At 40.8% G+C, this 19,822-nt stretch overlaps 3 protein-coding genes across 4 annotated transcripts in view; 2 read left to right on the top strand and 1 right to left on the bottom strand.

Annotated features, from left to right (window-relative positions):
• Positions 1–384: 384 nt before the first annotated feature.
• On the top strand, positions 385–6,353 carry ptgr2 (prostaglandin reductase 2). Its single transcript, XM_077562525.1, has 8 exons — positions 385–530; positions 611–729; positions 1,710–1,901; positions 2,439–2,635; positions 3,488–3,671; positions 3,790–3,999; positions 4,527–4,566; positions 4,666–6,353. Exons 1-8 carry the CDS (start codon positions 494–496, stop codon positions 4,728–4,730), a joined length of 1,044 nt encoding a protein of 347 aa, XP_077418651.1. The 5' UTR covers positions 385–493; the 3' UTR covers positions 4,731–6,353.
• Positions 6,354–8,476: 2,123 nt separating this feature from the next.
• On the bottom strand, positions 8,477–18,728 carry tmem62 (transmembrane protein 62). Of its 2 annotated transcripts, none has more exons than XM_077562513.1 (13): positions 18,112–18,728; positions 14,673–14,784; positions 14,435–14,572; positions 12,591–12,636; positions 12,345–12,486; positions 11,625–11,749; positions 11,428–11,550; positions 11,185–11,340; positions 10,505–10,664; positions 10,198–10,402; positions 10,010–10,105; positions 9,544–9,662; positions 8,477–8,815 (listed from the first exon to the last, which is right to left on the bottom strand). In XM_077562513.1, exons 1-13 carry the CDS (start codon positions 18,298–18,300, stop codon positions 8,477–8,479), a joined length of 1,950 nt encoding a protein of 649 aa, XP_077418639.1. In that variant the 5' UTR covers positions 18,301–18,728. The 2 variants fall into 2 exon arrangements, with proteins under 2 accessions (XP_077418639.1, XP_077418633.1); XM_077562507.1 differs by having other exon boundaries at positions 10,010–10,108; positions 18,112–18,727.
• The window catches only part of ttbk2a (tau tubulin kinase 2a), a 33,099-nt gene continuing 24,180 nt past the window's right edge, over positions 10,904–19,822 (top strand). The window contains exon 1 of the mRNA XM_077562464.1: positions 10,904–11,534. The gene's annotated coding sequence lies outside the window, so the exon portion shown is untranslated. The remainder of the gene's footprint in view (positions 11,535–19,822) is intronic.

The following is a 19,822-nucleotide window of genomic DNA, read 5'->3' as shown; positions in this document are numbered from 1 at the left end:
ATCTTTCAAGTATCAACTGCGTGGTGACTGGTGAGCCATGAGGTAAAAGTCACACATCGTACCAAATCGGTAGCTAATAAATCCGCGCACACAAAAGTAGTGTTTTGATTAATAAATGTTGGTGAAACGATGAATGACAGCCGATGTTTGCCGAACCGTTGCTTGTGGGGAACGACGCATGCGTGCAAAGACGAACAAATCGCAAGATGGGACTACCCTACTATGAGTTAACATCGCACTTTCGCCTCCTCCAAACTGCCTGAAGAAATGTAATTTATTTTAAATGCATACAATAATGTTTTTGCATCAACCTTGTTACAATTAAAAGACGTATCGCTTATAAGTGTTTAGTATTTTTTTTTTAAGACGCAGAGTTCGTTGAATAAATACAAGCAAAAGCGGATGTGTGAGGTAGAGCGTCATCTTACTTTGAACTTTGTGCAATCACGCAGCTTCAGTGTAGCTTGTTTGTTTTTTAGCGTAATTTGCAAGGATGCTGGTGAAGAAAGTAGTCCTGAACTCCAGACCAGGTTCGTTAAACTTGATATTTATTTGCCGAGACGTCCCATTTTCTGGCGGATTGAGTTTTTATTTATTGCTGTTTTTCAAGGGTCAAATGGAGTGGCAGATCCTGGAAATTTCCGCCTGGAGGAATCAACTCTTGCACCTGGTTTGGAAGAGGAGGAGGTTCTAGTTCGGACGCTTTACCTTTCTGTTGACCCTTACATGGTACTGAACACACGCATTTATCAGCTGGGAAATGTACGACTGCATTGTTTTCATTCATATAACCACATGTTGCAAAGTTTTGACCCGAGGTATGTGCGTCCAAGCCTCGAATGTGTTTATTTTTTCAAGTATTTCGTATCGTTTAACATGAAAAAGCCGGGTGTACCTTTTCAATCGCAGACATAAAGACCAACCAAGCCATGACCTTGGTCAGTTTGTCTGCTGTGTTAATTTTTGTTAAACTAATTCAAATGACTCAAGGAGGAGATTCAACACAGAGAAAATTATGGGAGCAAAAAATGAAGCTACCTCAGTTTTCAATCTGTGAACAATTTTGGCATGGAAGGATTAGTTGTATTTATTGTAATAATAATAATAATAATAATAGCGAGCTCATAGGAGTCTGTCCGCAGAAGCTAGCAGCAATAGCTTGCTATAGCTAGATGGAAAATGACTGACACATTTTACATCGCAGCGCGGTCTTGCCGCGATACAGCGAGAAAGCCGGGTTGAATTGTGGAGTGTGGCGGCCATTTTGAAGCAAGCTGTAACCACGGCAAAGATAAACAGTTCTGTATTTGAAAAGGCTAACTAAGCCGTTGCACGCGATATGCTAGTAAACTTACCGCGTTATTCATAATGAAGTGTGATTTTGCTTATTTCTATATTGTACGCAACTTGTTTTTAGCCAAACATCAATAAAAAATGAAAATGGAACATCATTTTAGAGCTGGAACAGATTATATACATTTCCATTTACTTTAATGGGAAACATTATCTTGGTTTGTGATCGTTCGCAAACAGGGTTGCGGAACAAACTAAATTCGCAACCTGAGGTTCCACTGTAGTTGGGTGCCTGAAATTTGACACAACCAAGTCGTTCAAAAAATAATCTGCCAATTTCTGAAAACCTGTTTGCGAATTTTGCCTGCTTGTGACATCCCAGCGAGGCTGATTAACATCCAGTGCATACAATGCAGAGATGCCGGATGAACGAAGACAGCGGTGCCGAGTATCTGACGCCGTGGAAACTATCGGAGAGCGTGGACGGCGGCGGAGTCGGCGTGGTCCAATCCAGCCGCCATGACGCCTATCGAGAGGGAGACGCGGTCACGTCCTTCACTTGGCCCTGGCAGACATACGCTGTTGTGAAAGGAAATATCCTACAGAAGGTGGAAGCTATATTATCAACTCATTCACTGCCATTGACGTCAAAAATTCATTTGAACTATTTCAATTAGTTAAAAAAAAATCCACTTTTGTTAAGAGTATGAAAACCTAGAATTTTTTATTGTACATTTAGAACAGATATAAAATTTATGATTAATCATGAGTTAACTATTGAAGTAATGCGATTAATTACGATTAAAAAATGTAATCGCATGTCGCGATTAAAGAAAAGAACAGATTATTAAAAATTTGGAGCGTCAGGTGATTACATTTTTTAATCGTAATTAATTGCATGACTTCACGAGTTAACTCACGATTAATCACAAATTTTATATCTGTTCTAAATGAACAATAAAAAAATCTAGGTTTTCATACTCTTGTTAACAAAAAATGGAGAAAAAAAAAGTTAAACTAATAGAAATAGTTCAAATTAATATTTGACGTCTAGAACCGTCAATGGCAGTGAATGAGTTAAAATACAAATTGCGCACATTTGACTGATTTCCGATGATGACGATTATCTTTCCTCCTCAATGCAGGTGAATCCGTCGTTGGTGGACGGCCACCTTTCCTACTTCCTGGGCGCGGTGGGCATGACGGGCCTCACGGCGCTGCTGGGCATGAGAGAGAAGGGTCACGTGGTCAGAGGAGCCAATCAGACGCTGGTGGTCAGCGGCGCCGCCGGGGCATGCGGCTCTGTGGCCGGACAGATCGGGCGGTTGGACGGTTGCGCCAGGTGTTTGTCAAAAATGTTCTTCAAGTTTATTAACGACTTTGTTTGTTTTTTGGCAAAAAATGTTTTTCATAAATATTGAAGGCAATTTAGTCAGTGAACTTGAAATGTGTATTTTTGAAGATATTGAAACTTGTTAATGAACTAAAAGTTTTTCTCGTAAACATTGAAGTAGGACTGTGCAATTAATCGAAATTTCAATTATTACACTCCACAATTACAAAATCAGCATAATCGTCCAAAAAAGATTATTAATACAAATTTTTAGTTGTTTGAATTTATAAATTTGCAAATTTTTAAAATTGTTAAAATAACTAATTTCATATATTTTGGTTCGTCCAAAAGGAATAAAGTGTTTCAAAAAAATTAATTTGTCTTAATATTTTTTACGTTTAAACATTTTCTTGTACATCAATGTTAAGAAAACGTCAAATGTCATTGTTTATTAAACGTGACGTTGACAGGTTTTTTTTTTTCCTTTAAAAATTTTATATATTTTTTTTTCCCCTAAAAATTGAATCATTTAGTCATCTATTAATTTCAATGTTTACAGAAAAAGTTTTTTTGTCTTTGGTGAATCTAGCGAAGCTTTTTCATTAACATTGTAGATCATTTAAAATTGTCAATAAACTTGATTTGTTTTTCTAAATATTAAAGACAGTTGCAAGATATCAATGAACTCGAAATTTCAATGTTGAAAAACGTACGGCAAGTTAAATTGACGACTCCAAATTGCCTTCAATGTTGACGAGACGACGCACGACGGGTTACGTTTTCCGTCGTCTTCGGTGTTTACGAAAGACGTCGCATCACGTTTGGTCCATGACTCCAAATAAGACTGGACGGCTTCTCCAGGGTGGTCGGGATCTGCGGTTCCGAAGACAAGTGCAAGGCCCTGGTGGAAGTGTTGGGCTTTTCCGGCGCCGTCGACTACCGGCGGCAGGACGTGGCCGCGGCGCTGCGAGAGAACTGTCCTGACGGAATTGACGTCTACTTTGACAACGTGGGAGGAGACATCAGTGACGCCGTCATTGCGCAGGTAACGCCAAATGGACGCAGTGATGCTAATTTATGTAGCATTTTTTTTTTAAGCATTGTTTACAATAATGAAGAACTTCCATCGTACGAAGCTAACCATCCGACCCATTCGCCCTCAGATGAACGAGGGCGGCCGCGTGATCCTGTGCGGTCAGATCTCGCAGTACAACAAAGACGTGCCGTACCCGCCGCCCCTCAGCCAGGAAACGCGGGATAACCTGAGCAGGAAGAAGATCGCCAGAGAAAGGTTCACGGTGCTCAACTACATGAGCCAAGCCCAAGACGCCCTCGGTGAACTCGGCCGCTTGGTCGCCTCCGGACAAGTCAAGGTGAGTCGGAGGGTTACCTATATTTTCCCGGGAGGGAAAAATGGTCACGTGTATAAGTAAAGCGTCGTATATTTTTGAGGGGGCAAATCAACAACATTTTGGATTATTGGTTATAAAAAAAAAAAAAAAAACACGTTAAGGAAATTTTGGAAAAAATTGATGACTATATTACAGAAAAAAAGTTGTATACTTTCATAGATTTTGAAATGTTTGACAAGAAAAAAAAGTCTGGGAATATTTGAGAAAAATTTTTGAAAAAAGTATTATTGGAGAAAATAAGGTATATTTTCCAGAAGTCGTACATTTTAAGAAAAATATAATTTTGGGGATTTTATTTAAAAGTCCATTTTCAATTAGGAATGCTTTGCTATTGATAACTTTTTTTATTTTTTAGAATTCATAGTTCCGAAAAATCAGACGATTTTTTTTTTATGTCAAGGGGGAAATAAGTACATTTAAATTGTTAAAAAAAAAAAAAAAGAAGTCATATTTGTTTTATGTTTTGAGTAAAAGGCTTTATTTTTCAGGTGCTAGAAACTATCCAGAACGGTATTGAAAATATGGGAGGTATGCTTTTTCATCTTTTTTTTTTTTTTTTTATATATAATGTATTCGAAATTGGAAATGCCAATCTTGACAACCCCCCCCCCCCACCCCCATTTGCAGTTGCCTTCTGCTCCATGATGAAAGGGGGAAACCTAGGCAAGCAAATCGTAAAGATCTCCCAATGACTGTGACATCAACAACTGTATTGATCATTTTTCATCTACAGCATTATAAACCATTCATAAAAAAGGCGGATGCTCCTTTTATCATTCAGAACACCCCCCCCCCCCCTCATTCATTTTTTTGCAAGTGAATGTTACAAATAGATGTATAACCCACAAACAGTTTGGGAATACCGACGGTGTGTTTGAGCGAGGTCACCTAACAAAATGTAAAATTGCTTTAGTAAAACAATATGACCATCTTACATATATGTATATCCATACTGGACCATATTCTGTCATATATGCAAATGACCTCGCAAATTTAATTCATGCAAACTAGGGCTGGCGAAAAAAAGTGGACCCAGTCGGATAAGTAGACTTTAAAAATAGGTCAACTAAAATGTTCTGCCCAACCGTCCATGTTATATACACGGACTTTTTTTTTTTTTTGTGGACGCACGGGCATTGAATGGCGGCTGTGACCTGACCTTTGTTAGTGCGCCATCTAGTGGCCGCATGGCGGATGTGATTTGTCTGCTTAAAAACGTTCACCATCTTTATTAGTACTTTTTTTTTTTTTCACCTTAAAGCTGCCCACTGCTGGTTAAAAAACCCGAAATCTTTTTTTTTAATTAATCAAAGAAGCGAATATTATTGCTATTTTAAATGGAAAACGATTTATCAAGAATTACAAACAAACTCATGCAACGTCATCGCGTGGCGCAGTCGCTTCCTGGTCTTTTAAAAAAAAAAATATTATTATTACTGGTGGATCACATCTCTATGGGGTATGGCGGAGTCCGGAGTCTCAATATTTGTAAAAGAAGAACAAATGGAAACGGGCATAAGCCGCAATTCGCTTAAAAAAAATCGAAACAATTGGATGGAAACCCGACTATTGATACCTAGATTATGTTCTACGTCTACTAAACACACTTATGTCACGTTCAGCAAAAACTTGTCTCTTTACGAAAATGCATTCTGATTGTTCAAATGGTCTATGACGAAAAACTAGAAAATGAATCCGATAGATATGAGAAAAGTTGTATTTTTGAGCTATGGTTCATAAATTTGAGAAAACAAAAAGTCATATCTAAGCAAGCAAATCACTGAATGAATAACACTGCGACAACAACTATTGAACATTTTTAATCCACAGCACTATAAACCATTCATTAAATAAAAAAAAAAAAGTGGTTGCTCCCTTTTTCATTCACAACACCCTCATTCATTTTTTTGCGAGTGAACGTTACAAAGAGATGCATATGGTCATGTGACATCCACGATACAGTACAGGGTCACTCAGTCGCATGGTGATGATGTCATCAGCGGGCGCCGTAAACTCTTCATTTGACATTGACACGTGTGCATATAAATGGGATTGTGAAATACAGGAAGTCGCTCGGTTGTATGTCACGCAGGACGTTTCATTAGGTACACTTGTCAGCATCCTGCATTTGCGTAAATCGATTTTTTTTATGTCATTTCAGTGGCTATATAAACTTCTGCAGTATACGTTAGGTTAAAATGATTCATAAATGAGCTGCTGTCTGTACTTTTTTTTTTTTTCTCCCCGAGTGCCGGATAGTGAAATAAATGGGAGTTGTTGAAGGGGATCACACCATATCATCAACAATTCACAAATTGTGTCTTTATTCTGTATGTACTTTTTTTTTTTTTTTACTCAGTGCTAGATGCAATAAAATGAGAGTAAGATGGGGAAGTGGAAACACAAAATATATCATTATGAATGAGGCCTTCACCTTTAGCTATGGTGCTAACCTTGTCTTGGTACTTTTTTTGGAGCTTTCTCCATATGTGCTGGTTGCAGTGAAATGGGGGTTTTGAGGGTAATCAAATAATCATTTGTGAAGCAAATGGGGGGGGGGGGGGGCACGATTAAAAAATAATACCCACACATTTTGAAGGTACTTTTTTGAAAGCAGCAGCGAATCCCTTCCCCCCCCCCCCCCCCCCCCCCCCCCAGTGCCGGATGCTGTGAAGTGAAGCGTTGAGGGGGGAAAATCGCATGACACTTTTTTTTTTTTCTTTGAGCGCATAGTGATGCTTTATACTCGGTGCTAAGGGGAAATCACACAATCTCATCATAAATCCTTCAGACATGAGGCCTTCACTTTGTTTTTCGCAAACACGGGGTGTTTTTCCCTGCGCTGGATGCGGTGAAAACAAGTGCTAAGAGGGAAATCACACAATCTCATAAATAATTCAGAAATGATGCCTTCGTCGTTTGTGTTTTTATAAGAGGGGATATCATACACGATCATAACTGAAATACAAACGGCATCGAGGTTCATTTCACAGCTATATCACATTCATTTTTTTCCTTCACTATTTAAAGCCAACACGCGTTGATTTTTCTCAGATGTTGTGTTATTTCTGTTCAGAGCTGCTGCGGAATATAAAAAAAAAAAAAAAAAAAGTCCTGGAATACTACGTGGGATTTGATTGTGTCCAAACACTCGCGTTCCTGAGAGTCCCAACAGCTCAGTGTTGATATGATAGTAAAATGTTGGAAGTAGCGCTTCCACCGAGCGCCATTGAACACATCACTGGCGTTCGTCAGTCTGTCTCTGGGGGCCGTACGACGTTTACGGGAAAATATAATGATCAAACGCGTCATATTGCTGTGTAGACTTTGAGCATTTGTGGTGTTAAAAAAAAAAGTTTTCGTAAACTTTGAAACCAATGTCGTTTTCGGTGAATCAAACGCACAAGGCAATTTATCTTCAATGCTTTTGTATTATTGAAGACAATCGAAATTCATATTTTTGTCAAAATTGTTTTAAGTGAATCTAACGTACTGTTTCTTTGAAACACAGAAGACAATTTATGTCGATTCTTCAGTGGACTTAACAGAAAATGTAGTCTGTAATGAAGCTAAAATGTGTCTTTTTAGGCCAACTTAGTTTTTAATGGACCTTACATCCAACTTTTGTTTTTATGTAACACTGAATAATAATTCATGGTTGTTTTTACTGCAGACAATTTAATCTTCAATGAATCCAAAGTGTGTATTTTTGAAGAACGGAAGCACAATATACGTACATTCTTTGTAATGCTAAAGACAATTTGGATTCTTCCGTGAGCTTAACATGCGCTTTCGGCTTTTTTCATAATCACCAGCAGTTTAGAGTTTTAAATGACATCTTTTCAAAACACTTTTTGCGTCGACATATTCTCCCGGTTTTTGTGGCTGACAGGAAATGGATGCATTTGTCGTTTGCGAAATCCTTTGGCAGTTGCGACGAAAGGCAACACTTTGAACAACAAAGTGCAGAAGTAAACAAATCACAGCAGCTCGTATGTGGCTGTCTCCCCCCGACCCCCACCCCACCCCACCCCACCCGCGTACGCCAGGACTTCTCAAACTATTTCGTCTCCAGGGACTTCTTCACAAATCAGAAGGGGCAGCACAATGAATCGAATTGATCCGTTTCATTCTCTACATTCTATTGAACTGTTTTAATTCGGGATTTTTTTGCTGCTATTTTCCTTATGAAACACATGACAACATTTTTGGTTGAATTTGTTGGCAGAAACGCATTAAACTCGTACGTCAAGGCACCGCTGCATTTTTGCAGAACCTCCTCGAGCGCTACGACTCCCATAGACTCTAGTTTGAGAACCGCTGGAGTACACCAGGGCCCGGAAATGTGCTCAACGGTGTTTTACGCTTGAAAACATGCATAATGCGGTAAATGATAGAGAAGTGAACAGTGAGCGCGGCGAGAGCGGCCAATTTACTGTCAGGAGGACGGCGAGACGCTCTTGCCGTTGTCGCCGCCCGCCACCGAGCTCCAGGAAGGCACGGGGCAAGTCCAGGCGCGGTAGACCAGCATCAGGCCCAGTCCTAGCGCCCAGGTGCGCACCGGCGACAGCAGGAAGGCCAGAAGGCCGTACGTCTCCAGCAGGAAGTAGCACGAGTGCGCCTGCCAGGCCAGCAGCAGCAGCATGATCAGGTGCATCGCCAGGCACCGCCAGCGGCAGCCCGGGCGCAGCAGCAGCGAGCGCAAGGTGTTGCCGCGGCAACGCTGGTGGAGGCTCCAGCACAGGTACAAGGTGAGCGGCATGTTGAAGAAGAGCAGCTGCGGGGGAGGGGGGGGGGGGGGCAGGAGACCGTCATGAATTCTAATATGCGAGGCCAGAATCACATCGGATGCTCCAGTTAACTCATTCACTGAAGCAATCCCCTTCGCTCCCGGCTTTTTTTAACTGGATTTTGCAAGGCTCACAGAATATTGTTCTATTGCTATAAAAAAAAAAACATACCAAAATAAAGACTAGACTCTCTTCTTTCATCAGGAAAGAAAAGCACATTTCTATCTGTGTCCGTTTTGCAGCAATTAGCATTAGAATATAGCTAAGTTTTCTCATTATTCACAAATCTGTTTAGAACTGTGGGTAGATGAGCTTTTTTTCAACGTGGCCCTGGTTGAGCTCTTTTGTAAGAACTACAATTTCCTCAACCGTTCCATGCAGTTGAGAGGCTGCATCAAAGGCTGTATGCACTAGCATAAAAAAAATGTTGTTTTTTTTAAACGTATAAATACATCTTTGGGACACTTAAAACATTACAAATAGAACATATTTATACGTTTTTGGGAGCAAATGAGTTAAGAGGGAGCGACGACATTTTGAGTCCAGCCGAGATGTAATAAAGTTTTCAAAATCAAAACAATAAAAAAAATCATGTCATTAGATTATATTGTAATGTACTTTACATTATAGTAAACAATTGTATGATGATGCATTTCTTCTTTTTTTTTTTTTTTTTGCACAGTTGTGCGGTTGTGGTTTGCAATCCCGCGCTCACCTGAATGACGCCCACCACGTAAGTGAGGCTGCCCTCCAGGAAGTGTCCGTTGATGAACACCCCAAAGGCAAAGCAGGCGCCGCTGTGGCCGTCGATCAGCTCGCCGATGAACCACGGGCCTGAGGGAGCCCAACGACAATCATCGCAACTTGGAAACTAAAAAGGTACCTACTTCCTATTTTTGTCCTCCTGCTTGTGCCGTTGACAAGACGGAGAACGGAGTCAAGACAGAGAATGCTGCGTTAGCGTCCCACGTTAGCTGCTAGCTATCATGACGCTTGTCCGTTATGATCAAAGGCTAGCATGTTAGCTGGTATTTAGCCACTAGATGATCTTCCCATGAGAGAGTCAAAATATTAGGAATAGCTCTATAATAAATCAAAAAATATTCAATATTTAACAATTACTACCTAATGATGTGTCCGGTGAGTCCTCGTAGGGGTAGAGTGGAAGCGGTTCGACTCACCTAATGCCGTGCACAGGTTGAAGAGCAGCAAGGAGTAGAAGAAGGAGTCCACCTTACTGAGCAGTCGCAGCGACATGCAAGCTTGCGAGGACCACCCTGCTAACGGCATACGTTCAATCGAGCTTCAGGCGCGCCGTACTTTAGCGACACATTGCGGAGCTGTTGGGGGGGGGGGGGGTGGTTCTCACCTCGACCGGCCGGGAAGTGGCGCATGAACCTGAAGGACAGCAGCAGGCCCACGTTGAGCAGCATGGTGACGGCGAAGGCCGCCCGGCCCACCACGTAATGATCCGTCAGCAGGATGAAGGACTGCGCGAAGCCGAAGCTCGGGGTCGCGCCGTCCGCGGCCAGCGAGAAGCGATGCTCGCGTGCAATGTGGCGGCTCAAAGAGTCCTGACAAAAAAAACAAAAAAACTAATTTGTGACTCCAGTAGGGCCGCGACCGACAATAATCGATTCATCTATTTTGTGATGTCACGTGTGATGTTGACCGACCTCCACCTCCACTCGGATGGTGTGCAGCCCGGTGCGGTATCGCGACGGGTCCCAGGGCAGCACGTAGAGCGGGCCGCCGGCAGGGTGGCATTCGCCCAAGGCCTCGCCGTTCACGCTTACACGCACCGCCGTGATGGCGGCGTCAGAGAAAGCCAGAAGCCTGTGAAGAGATATTCCATTATGCCATAAATTCATATTTAAAAGAGATCAAGTATATTTATAAAATATATATTTAAATAATTATTATAATAATTATTATCATGTATTATTGTATCACAAAAATACAAATACAATAATTGTTTAAATGTTTTAAAGACATTAAAGTAAAAAACAATAATTTTCTAAATTTAAAAACATTTATTTTAAAAACTAAATATTTATTCAGCTTGAAAAGTAAAAGTAAAATACTATATAATAAATAATTTTAAAAATAAATGTAAATATGTTAATAGTGTAAAATTAGATAATTTATCTTTTAGAATAAAAATAATAAAATAAATTAATAATCTTTTAAAAAGTAATATACTTTTTACGCATTCATTTTAAAATGTATATATTATTTAGTCATTAAAACAAAATGAAAGAAAACAATTTAAATGATTAATTTAAGACCTTCGGTTCCATGTGAACGAGGCTTACTGGGTCCCATTTAAAGATGACGCGTGTCGTGCTGGCCATACCGGATGTGCGTGGACCTCCGTATGCGCTCCAAAGGTTCCAGGCCCGGATGCAGGTACTGCGCATCCTTGGGGTTGGTGATGACCACCGCCGGCCACTTTTCAAACCTCAGGTCTGAGAAACTCAGCAGGTCATGGTCAAAGACCAGAACCCTGTACCTGGGCCGAGGTAACGGTTCTCACTTCAGTTGCGTCTTTTCATATCGTTCTGAATTTTCAGAAACGGACAGACGGTACCACAATTACCTGCGGTTGTCCATCCAATCCCCGAGCTCCAGCTCCAGGGTGCCGCGGGGATGCCGACTGTGCAGGACGGGCATCAGGCCGCCCAACGTGTGCAGGTGGCCGCACAGGTAAGCCACGGCTGACCTAAACGCACGGGAGACAAACCATCCAAAATGGCGCACTTGGAAAGCAGGGGCTTTAGGGGAATGCGGGCTTGCCTCATCAGCTCCCGCACGCCCGGAGACGGCGACACGATGGTGGAGGTGGTGTAGTGGCCGAACCAGACCGACTGGTTGCTTTTGAGACTCTCGGCTCTGAACGCGTCCAGCATGTCCATCTGAGTCTGCGCAAAAAACAGCAGCTTAGTTCATTTAAAAAAAAAAAAAAAAAATCTATTTTATTTTGTTAATTAAAAAAAATAATTGGGGAGTTACTTATTTCTTTACTTTTCGTTGCCTAAAATGAACGTGTGCGGCTTTAAAAGGCGGAGCCAGGCCTGTTGGGGGTTAGTGTTGTTTTTCACTTGTAATGCAAATCGAAATGAAAAAAAACGTACGCAACTAAAAACTATTAAACTCTTTGACTGCCAGACGTTTTCAGAAAAGGGATGCCGTGGGTGCCAGCCGATTTTAAGCATTTTGACTGATCTTTCAAGGTCCATAGAAAATTATGTGTTTGGACTATGGAAACACACATACTACCAAAAAAAGATTGGACTCTCATCTTTCATCAGAAAAAAAAAGTTTGTTTCTACCTTATTCCGTTTTTCAGTAATCCACAATAGAAAATGGTTAGTTTCACCTCTGTTTTGAAACAAACGTCTTTTAACGTCTTTGGCACTCCTCCATAGGATTTTACTAAACGTTATTTAACGTTTTTGGCAGTCAAAGAGTTAATGCAAAGATTGCTGTATTTCCTGTCGACCCGCCGCGACCCACCTGATTGAGAATCCCAAAGAAATTATACGGCCTCTTCGGTCCCGGCGTCAGGGTGGCGTCGGCGCACACGAAGGAGTAGTTTCCGAAGGGCGTGGTGTGCACGTAGTGGAAGGAGCCCACCTTCTGATTGGCCGAATATTTCCTAAATGCACAAACGCGTCGTGACATTCAACCTGGTCGCCGGATTTAGCCACAAGCATCTGGCGCACTTTTTTTTGGGGGGTGTAAAATGATGGTCATACCAACCGGTAATAGTTGTTGACGCTGTCGAGCGACATGATGTTGAAGGCATCTGGAGAAAAGAAGGCAAACGTTGACTTCAGAATTTTTATACGAATACAAAACGTGCCCATCTCATTAGAAATTGTACCTCTCGGTTTTTTATATATATATATATATATATATATATATATATATATATATATATATATATATATATATATATATATATATATATATATATATATATAAAAACAGACAAATAATAAATGCACAATGCAAATGGTAACTAAAAATAAATTAAAAATTAATAAAAGAGGAAAAGTATTTTTTTATAATTTCAAAAAAATAAAATAAAATGTTTTTGAGGCCTAGCTCATTTTAATGGCTCACCAACCATGCCATAAAAAAAAGTGTATAAATACAGTACTATAGACTAACGTTTAGTTTTTTCTCCTGCCCATCTGTTTGTTGGTTACACAAGTACCAGGCTACTTCCTAGTTCAGGGGTGGGCAAGTCCGGTCCTCAAGAGCCCCGGTTTTCCATGTCTCCCTCCTTCAGCGCAGCTGAATGGAATGATCAGCTCATCAGCAAGCTTTGCAGAAGCCTGATAACGGTCCTGATCGTGACTCAGGTGTGTTAGTGGAGAAAAACACAGAAACTAAAAAAATAGTGGCTCTCGGGGACCGGACTTGCCCACCCCTGTCCTAATTCAAGGAGGAAGGAAAAGAGACGGAAACAAGAAAAACACAGTTGTTGTTTCATAAAGGCATCATTTTCCTTAAGAGGACTTCATCAAAACTGGCGCCGATGGGAAAACCTTGTCGTCGATGAGACATTCCTCATCCGACAAATGAGACGAGCTCAAATTACAGCAAAGAAATCAAGCCTAATTGCGGTACAAAAGGACAGGATGTCCCTTCCTCATTTGTGTGCGGAGATCTGGTTTCGTTTTCATGAGCCGCTCATCCAGCAAGCAAGAGCACAAGACGAGGAGGAGCTCAACCATTTCCTGTCTTGGGGATAAATGAAAAACGTAGCACTGACACTTTCACGTACCCTCATCAACTGTTGGGACATTTTAACTCGTTCACTGCCATTGACGGCTATAGACGTCAAAATTTGAACTATTTCTATTAGTTAAACATTTTTTCCACTTTTGTTAACAAGAGCATTCTTTTTTTTTTTTATTGTACATTTAGAACAGATATAAAATTTGTGATTAATCGTGAGTTAACTAGTGAAGTCATGCGATTAATTACGGTTAAAATCCTGGCGCCCCTAATTGTCAATAATCTTTTCTTTCTTTTTTTAAATAATAAAATAAAATAATTGTATTGTTTTTTATAATCTTTTTTTAATTTTTAAGAAAAGATTATTAAAAAATTAGGGGCATCCGGCAATTCCAATTTGTAATCGTAATTAATCGCATGACTTCACTAGTTAACTCACGATTAATCACAAATTTTATATCTGTTCTAATACAATAAAAAAAAATCTAGGTTTTCATAACTCTTAAAAAAAAGTGGGAAAAATGTTAAACTATAAACTAATAGAAATAGTTCAAATTAATTTTTGACGTCTATAGCCGTCAATGGCAGTGAATGAGTTAACATATTTTGTGGTCCTGTCTTATGCAACTAAGTCAATTCTTACCCCTCTACTTCAGGGCCAATGCAGATTTCATTACCGTGACGATTGCGAGAGAACGCAGCACTTGACTTTTATCCACTTCAACTGATCCATTATTGATCTTTTCACCACAACTGCGCCTTTTTTTTGCGAGTCAGGTTAAGTCCTTCCATAAGGAACGGCTTGAACAAGACAACAAGTCAATCCATCATCCCTTAGCATGACGGGAACGTATTACCGTGATTTCCCCGGATGTCGATCCACCGCGTGCGCTCCATCACGCCGGACCTCTTGAGGATGTTGTGATAGGCCTGCCACTCCACCTCGTGCTGGAGCGAGCCCACCTTGCTCGCCGTCTTGGCGTCCGTCAGGTCCCCTTTCGACAACGGAGGATTTCGCCGTAAGAAGACCATCCACGCATTTTGAATTCACCGCCAAACGTGTCGTTTTTTTTTTTTTTTTTTTTTTTGGATTACCTGTCGCAAGCACAAGTGACGGCTTGATCACCTCGATGGTGTCGGTGCAGAACTTTTCAAAGTCAGGAATCCGTCTCGGGTCGTGGAAGCGGCTGATGTGGATGTCGGACACCTGCAAGAGCAGACTGGCATCTGTAAAGCTGAAGTTGACCTTGTGATTCAAAGAGAAATTACCAACAAATGGATTTTTCTTTGGCCTTCTTGTGTGTTTTTATTTTAAATTTTTTTGTGATGCCGCCACAGTAAAATACACCACAAACGAGTGGACACCATCTCGTTCAAAGGGAAAATGCAACTGATTTTTTTTTTTTTTCGACAACCACAAACCTGGAACTGAAATGAGAAAGTGTCTGACGAGCAACATTTTTGTTGTTGTTGCACAAGAGAGCAAAGTCTGCTAACACTTCCTCTGACAATGACACACTTCTGTGCTCACTGACCCGCTTATGCCACTCATTCATAAACTTGAGAGACTTCAATGGATTCATTGCAGTCAGGGGCAGCGCGGTGGTCTAGCGGTTAGCGCACCTACCTAGCGGCTAGCACGTCTGCCTCACAGTACCAAAGTTCGACTCTTGAGGCACCGTACATCGTTTCTGAAAAGAGACTAGTTTTTCAAGCAAATAACATCAGGTCTCCCCCCAAAAAGAAGAAGTTTGTAGTCCTTATTACTTGTGTACAAAAAAAACATACAGTGGTTCCTTGAGATATGACTGGATTTATATGTTTTTTAACCTTCGTCTTGTGTTAACTTTCTGTTACCATCCCTTATGTTAACGGGTCGGTTTCGACCCGTGTCTTAAATCAGCTGTAAAATACACTAAAAACAAGTAGATATCATCCAATTTATTTCTCATCTCTTGGTTGGCTTGTTAGGCTTCCTTATCCATGAAAATATTAGTTTTAATGTTGTTGTTGTGGGCTTCTGGACCTTTTTTGTCAGTATACCCATCGATTTCAATAAAAAAAAAAAGATAAAATAAACACCAAGAGAATCATATAAATAAATACAAGGTTGTTGTGTTACCTGACTATTACTGGGGGCTATTAGAACACATCTCTTAAATTAATTTGTTTTATTTATTTATTAATTTAAATATTATTGACTATAGTAACATCTATGGTGTTACGGGTCGATTTCGACCCATGTATATTTACTTCAAGAAAAATGCAAAAAAGTATTTTTTCAGCAGTAGAACTTTAATATAAACACAAAATGATAAGCAAGTGATATTGTGACCCTGCAGTCCAGTAGTCATATCGAGGACCACACGTTTTCCTTGTTTTTTCTCAGGAATGCCACTCGCAGCTTTGCCTGTGTAAATCTGTAGCTTCCATGCATAGCTGGTTTTTGCATCGCAGGCTGCCCAGATTTTTATGCCGTACTTCCCTGGCTTACTGGGTATGTATTGCCGGAAGGGGTGTTTTCCTCGGTAAGGGACAAGACGTTCATCGACTGTCACCTCCGGCCCTGGGTTGAACATCAGTGGAAGGAGTTGCGTCCATCTCTCCCAGACATCCCTGATGGGGGCAAGCTTATCAGAAATTGCTCTGCTATTTTGGTTGTCAAATCTGAGGACTCTTGATATCATTCGAAAGGTCTGAAGTGACATTGTTGCCCGGAAAATATTTCTGCCTCTCGATGCGTCCCAGAGACTATCAGTGGCCTCATTGAAGGATCTGTACACTCCAGCAAGAAGAAGAACACCAATGTAAGCATCCAGATATTCCTCATCAATGTCTTTCCACATGTCGTCATGGACTTTTTTTCCTTCAACGTTTGTCATAGCCATGATGACTCTTTTTAGTGACAATGGCATGAATAGCTCGAAACATGTCTTGATGTCACTGACTCTTGTCACAGCAAATTGTGATTCCAGGGGTCATTTTTATGACATTTGCAGCAGCTGCCCTGCCATGTACATCATGAAGTACTGAGCTCCAAAAGATCTTATCATTTTTGGATTTGAATCTTTCAGTGGGAGGCGCTTCACCACCAGTGACCTCCTCATCAGACTCATCAGATATGTCTGTGTCTTCTGGTTGATACTCCACATTGTCTTCCTCCTCAGAAACTGTGTCCTCTTCCTCATTTTCATCAAAAAGATTATCCAGAGCTTGGGTCGCTGAAAATCTTCTTCTCATGTTTGTAGGCTGCAAATTGGAGATGTGCACTCTGCAAGTCAAATCCATCCTTCCATCCATCCATCCATTTTCTTTACCGCTTGTCCTCACAAGGGTCGCGGGGTTGCTGGAGCCTATCCCAGCTGGCTTCGGGCAGTAGGCAGGGTACACCCTGAACTGGTTGCCAGTCAATTGCAAGGCTCTGCAAGTCAAATGACCTTTCAAATGAATGAATTGACCTTACATGTCAGGACATGCCCATCTCTGTTAGTTTTGTTTTTGTGCAGGTGTACTGGAAAACACGGCAAAATGAGAATCCCCTAAAGCTCACAGGATTGGGAGAGGAGCTGGCTGTCGGTGTGTTGGCTGGCAGTGCAATTATGAATCCAGTTTTGGCTCTAATTATTGCTTTATAATCTTATTTTTATAACTGGGTCGAAACCGACCCAAACAACACAAATGTAACAATTTCAACCAGAGCATTTTAGAATATAGTAAAAAACTTTTTTTTGGTTTTATTTTGTTGAAATAGGGGTTCCTGACAAAGTCAAAAAGCCTTGATGAAATAAACTAATTTGTATGGTTCTTTTATGCATGTTAAACCTAAAAACGGGTCGCTGCCGACCCTAACACAAGACGAAGGTTAAGATAAGCGCCATCGTTTGCCCGATAATTTTCCGCAAACTTGAGATACAAGCACAGTAAAACGTTTGGCAGCTTGAAATAGTAAACAATTCAAGCTTGATGCTTTTTACTGCCACACTTAGTCTAAGAGTCAGACTAAGAGTGTATATTTTAAACAACTACTTAGCTAAATGCTAATACGTAATGGTAAACACCATAGACAGACACAAGTTTTTGAGTAACACACACCAGTAATTCAACAATAGACACAATCATGTATTCTTTATCCTCTACTAAGAATGACTTTGGCTCTCTACGCAAATTCATGTATGTCTGTATTATACAGCCCCCTGGTGGCCAGATGGAATGAGAAGCACAATGTTCATTGAAACGAATTAAAAAAGTGTGACGAAAAGTATGGAATTCTTTACATTCCATTTAAATATGCAGCTACTGTATGGTTTTCTAAAGTGTAATAGGTCTATGCAACATGTTTATATAAGTTACGTGTATTTCTCATTCAAAAACATTGAACAATATTTTTTTCTTGGTGAGGGGGGTGGGGGGGGTTAATGGTATTGTATAATACGTTTTGTATATAATTATTATTTGTGTGTGTGTGTTTGACTTGGATGGATTAAGCCAAGCAAATGTAAAATACTGAATTAAAAAAAAAAAAAAAGATTCACACCTGTACAAACCAGAATATGTTATCCAGCTGCTCCCCGGGAAACGGGGGAGAGCTTCGCCGGTCGCTTGCGTCTCGGTCCCGGACGCTCCGTTTCGGGTGCCAAGCCGTGTCGTAGCTGTCCAGCACCCAGGAGGCGAGGCACGCCAGGGCCAACCCGACCAGAACCAGGGCGCTGAACAGCTTCAGCATCCTCCGGCCGTGGCGAGAGAGGGGGGAGAGGACGAGCTGGCGCCGCAGTCCGCCCCGCACGCGACGAAAACCGCTGGCTAACGTCTTGTCACTACTAACCTTAAGGACGCCGACTTAAAACAAATCAAAACATGGCGGTGGACTACGTGGCTTGGCGGTGGGGGCTCAGAGCGTTCGTGTGGCCGCCATCCTCCGTACGGGAGACGCATCGAGGCACCGGGTTCGTTCGCCAGTCGTTACCGGATGAAGAAGGAGGGGAGTAGCTCAGCTCTCGCTAGCTGTTAGCTGTTTGGTTAGCCGCCTGTCAGCTAACACCAACGGGGCACGGACCCGGCTGGAAGAAATGACGTCATCGTCACGTGATCAAAAGAGGCGCAACCGAGATATTGGCAGCTTTTTTTCTTATACATATTTCACAACAGCTGCAGCCTGTAACAAGGTGCTTTACAGTAACACATGGCATTAATCAATCATAACCATTCCTACGCACGCTTTGTTGGGAGGAAAAAGGTAGACTTTAACCCAGTAGAGGACACATTTTACCTCCCGAAGAGGAGCCCGAAGGCAGGCCCCCAATAACAATAACGCAATAGGCTGCAGTAAAAGCTTGGGAAATCATTTCAAATAAAGAATGCAACTAAAAATAGTTTACAAGTGATGGGACATTGTGATTGACCGGGAAATTATTATTGTAACAGAAGTGATCATTTGAAAATGTAAACACTGGCAGATATTTCTTTGAAAAAATGTCGCATATCATTTCCTACTTATTGTGAGAAATCAATAACACGATCAGTCTCCACATAAATAATATAATGATAGCGTAAATTGAGCGGATGTTATTTAGGACGTGTGTATTAATCCCTTGCAATTAATAGGTATACCTAAAGAAGTAGCTCTCAGTTTCAAAAAGGTTGGTGACACTTGACTGGGCATTAATTCCAGAGACAGGTCATATAAACACCGCCCTCTCCGTTGCCTCTTGAAAATATTTGGAGAAAAAAAAAATCCGGTTTCACCCACATAATGTTTGCAGTATGAGCAGTAGAGGGCGGTGTTTCACAGACGGGCTGGGCCCACTCGAAGCGGCACCCTGAATAGGCCTCACTAGTCCCCTCGTTTTAGTTAGTTCATTAATTAATATTAATAATAGTAATGATAATTATTAATTAATTATATATTAATAATATATAATAATTGTAATAATTAATTAATAGTTGGCTCTCCCCGCTAAAAAAACAAAATATTATGATAAAGTATACAGTATAAGTGTTAAAATATGCAAATAAGTGAATCCGCGGGTGCCAAACGACGAGTGTGCGGGGGTCTACTGTACTGAAATTCAAGTCAGCAAAGCGGAAAATCAACTGTCGAAATTAAATTACACTCACGTTTGTATACTGTATTTATTTATTTATTTTTAGTATTGTAGTAAAAAGAATACTAGTCAAGTATTTAGTAGCGTTTTTTGTAAACAAACAAACAAAACATACAAAGTCGATGTGGCTACGACGCGCGCGAT

The sequence above is a fragment of the Vanacampus margaritifer genome, chromosome 1, assembly GCF_051991255.1.
Source record: "Vanacampus margaritifer isolate UIUO_Vmar chromosome 1, RoL_Vmar_1.0, whole genome shotgun sequence".
Classification (NCBI taxonomy): domain Eukaryota; kingdom Metazoa; phylum Chordata; class Actinopteri; order Syngnathiformes; family Syngnathidae; genus Vanacampus; species Vanacampus margaritifer.
This window is presented reverse-complemented; position numbering and strand designations above follow the sequence as displayed.

Bases quoted from the DNA above. Each gene is read 5' to 3' on its own strand.
- tmem62 (XM_077562507.1), bottom strand. From the start codon at position 18,300: ATGCTGAAGCTGTTCAGCGCCCTGGTTCTGGTCGGGTTGGCCCTGGCG. The intron at 10,109-10,197 runs GTGAGAACCACC...GTATGCCGTTAG, and splicing joins CCACTTCCCGGCCGGTCGAG to CAGGGTGGTCCTCGCAAGCT. The intron at 8,816-9,543 runs GTGAGCGCGGGA...CCTCCCCCGCAG, and splicing joins ACGTGGTGGGCGTCATTCAG to CTGCTCTTCTTCAACATGCC.
- ptgr2 (XM_077562525.1), top strand. From the start codon at position 494: ATGCTGGTGAAGAAAGTAGTCCTGAACTCCAGACCAG. The intron at 2,636-3,487 runs GTGTTTGTCAAA...CGGCTTCTCCAG, and splicing joins CGGTTGGACGGTTGCGCCAG to GGTGGTCGGGATCTGCGGTT. The intron at 4,567-4,665 runs GTATGCTTTTTC...CCCCATTTGCAG, and splicing joins CGGTATTGAAAATATGGGAG to TTGCCTTCTGCTCCATGATG.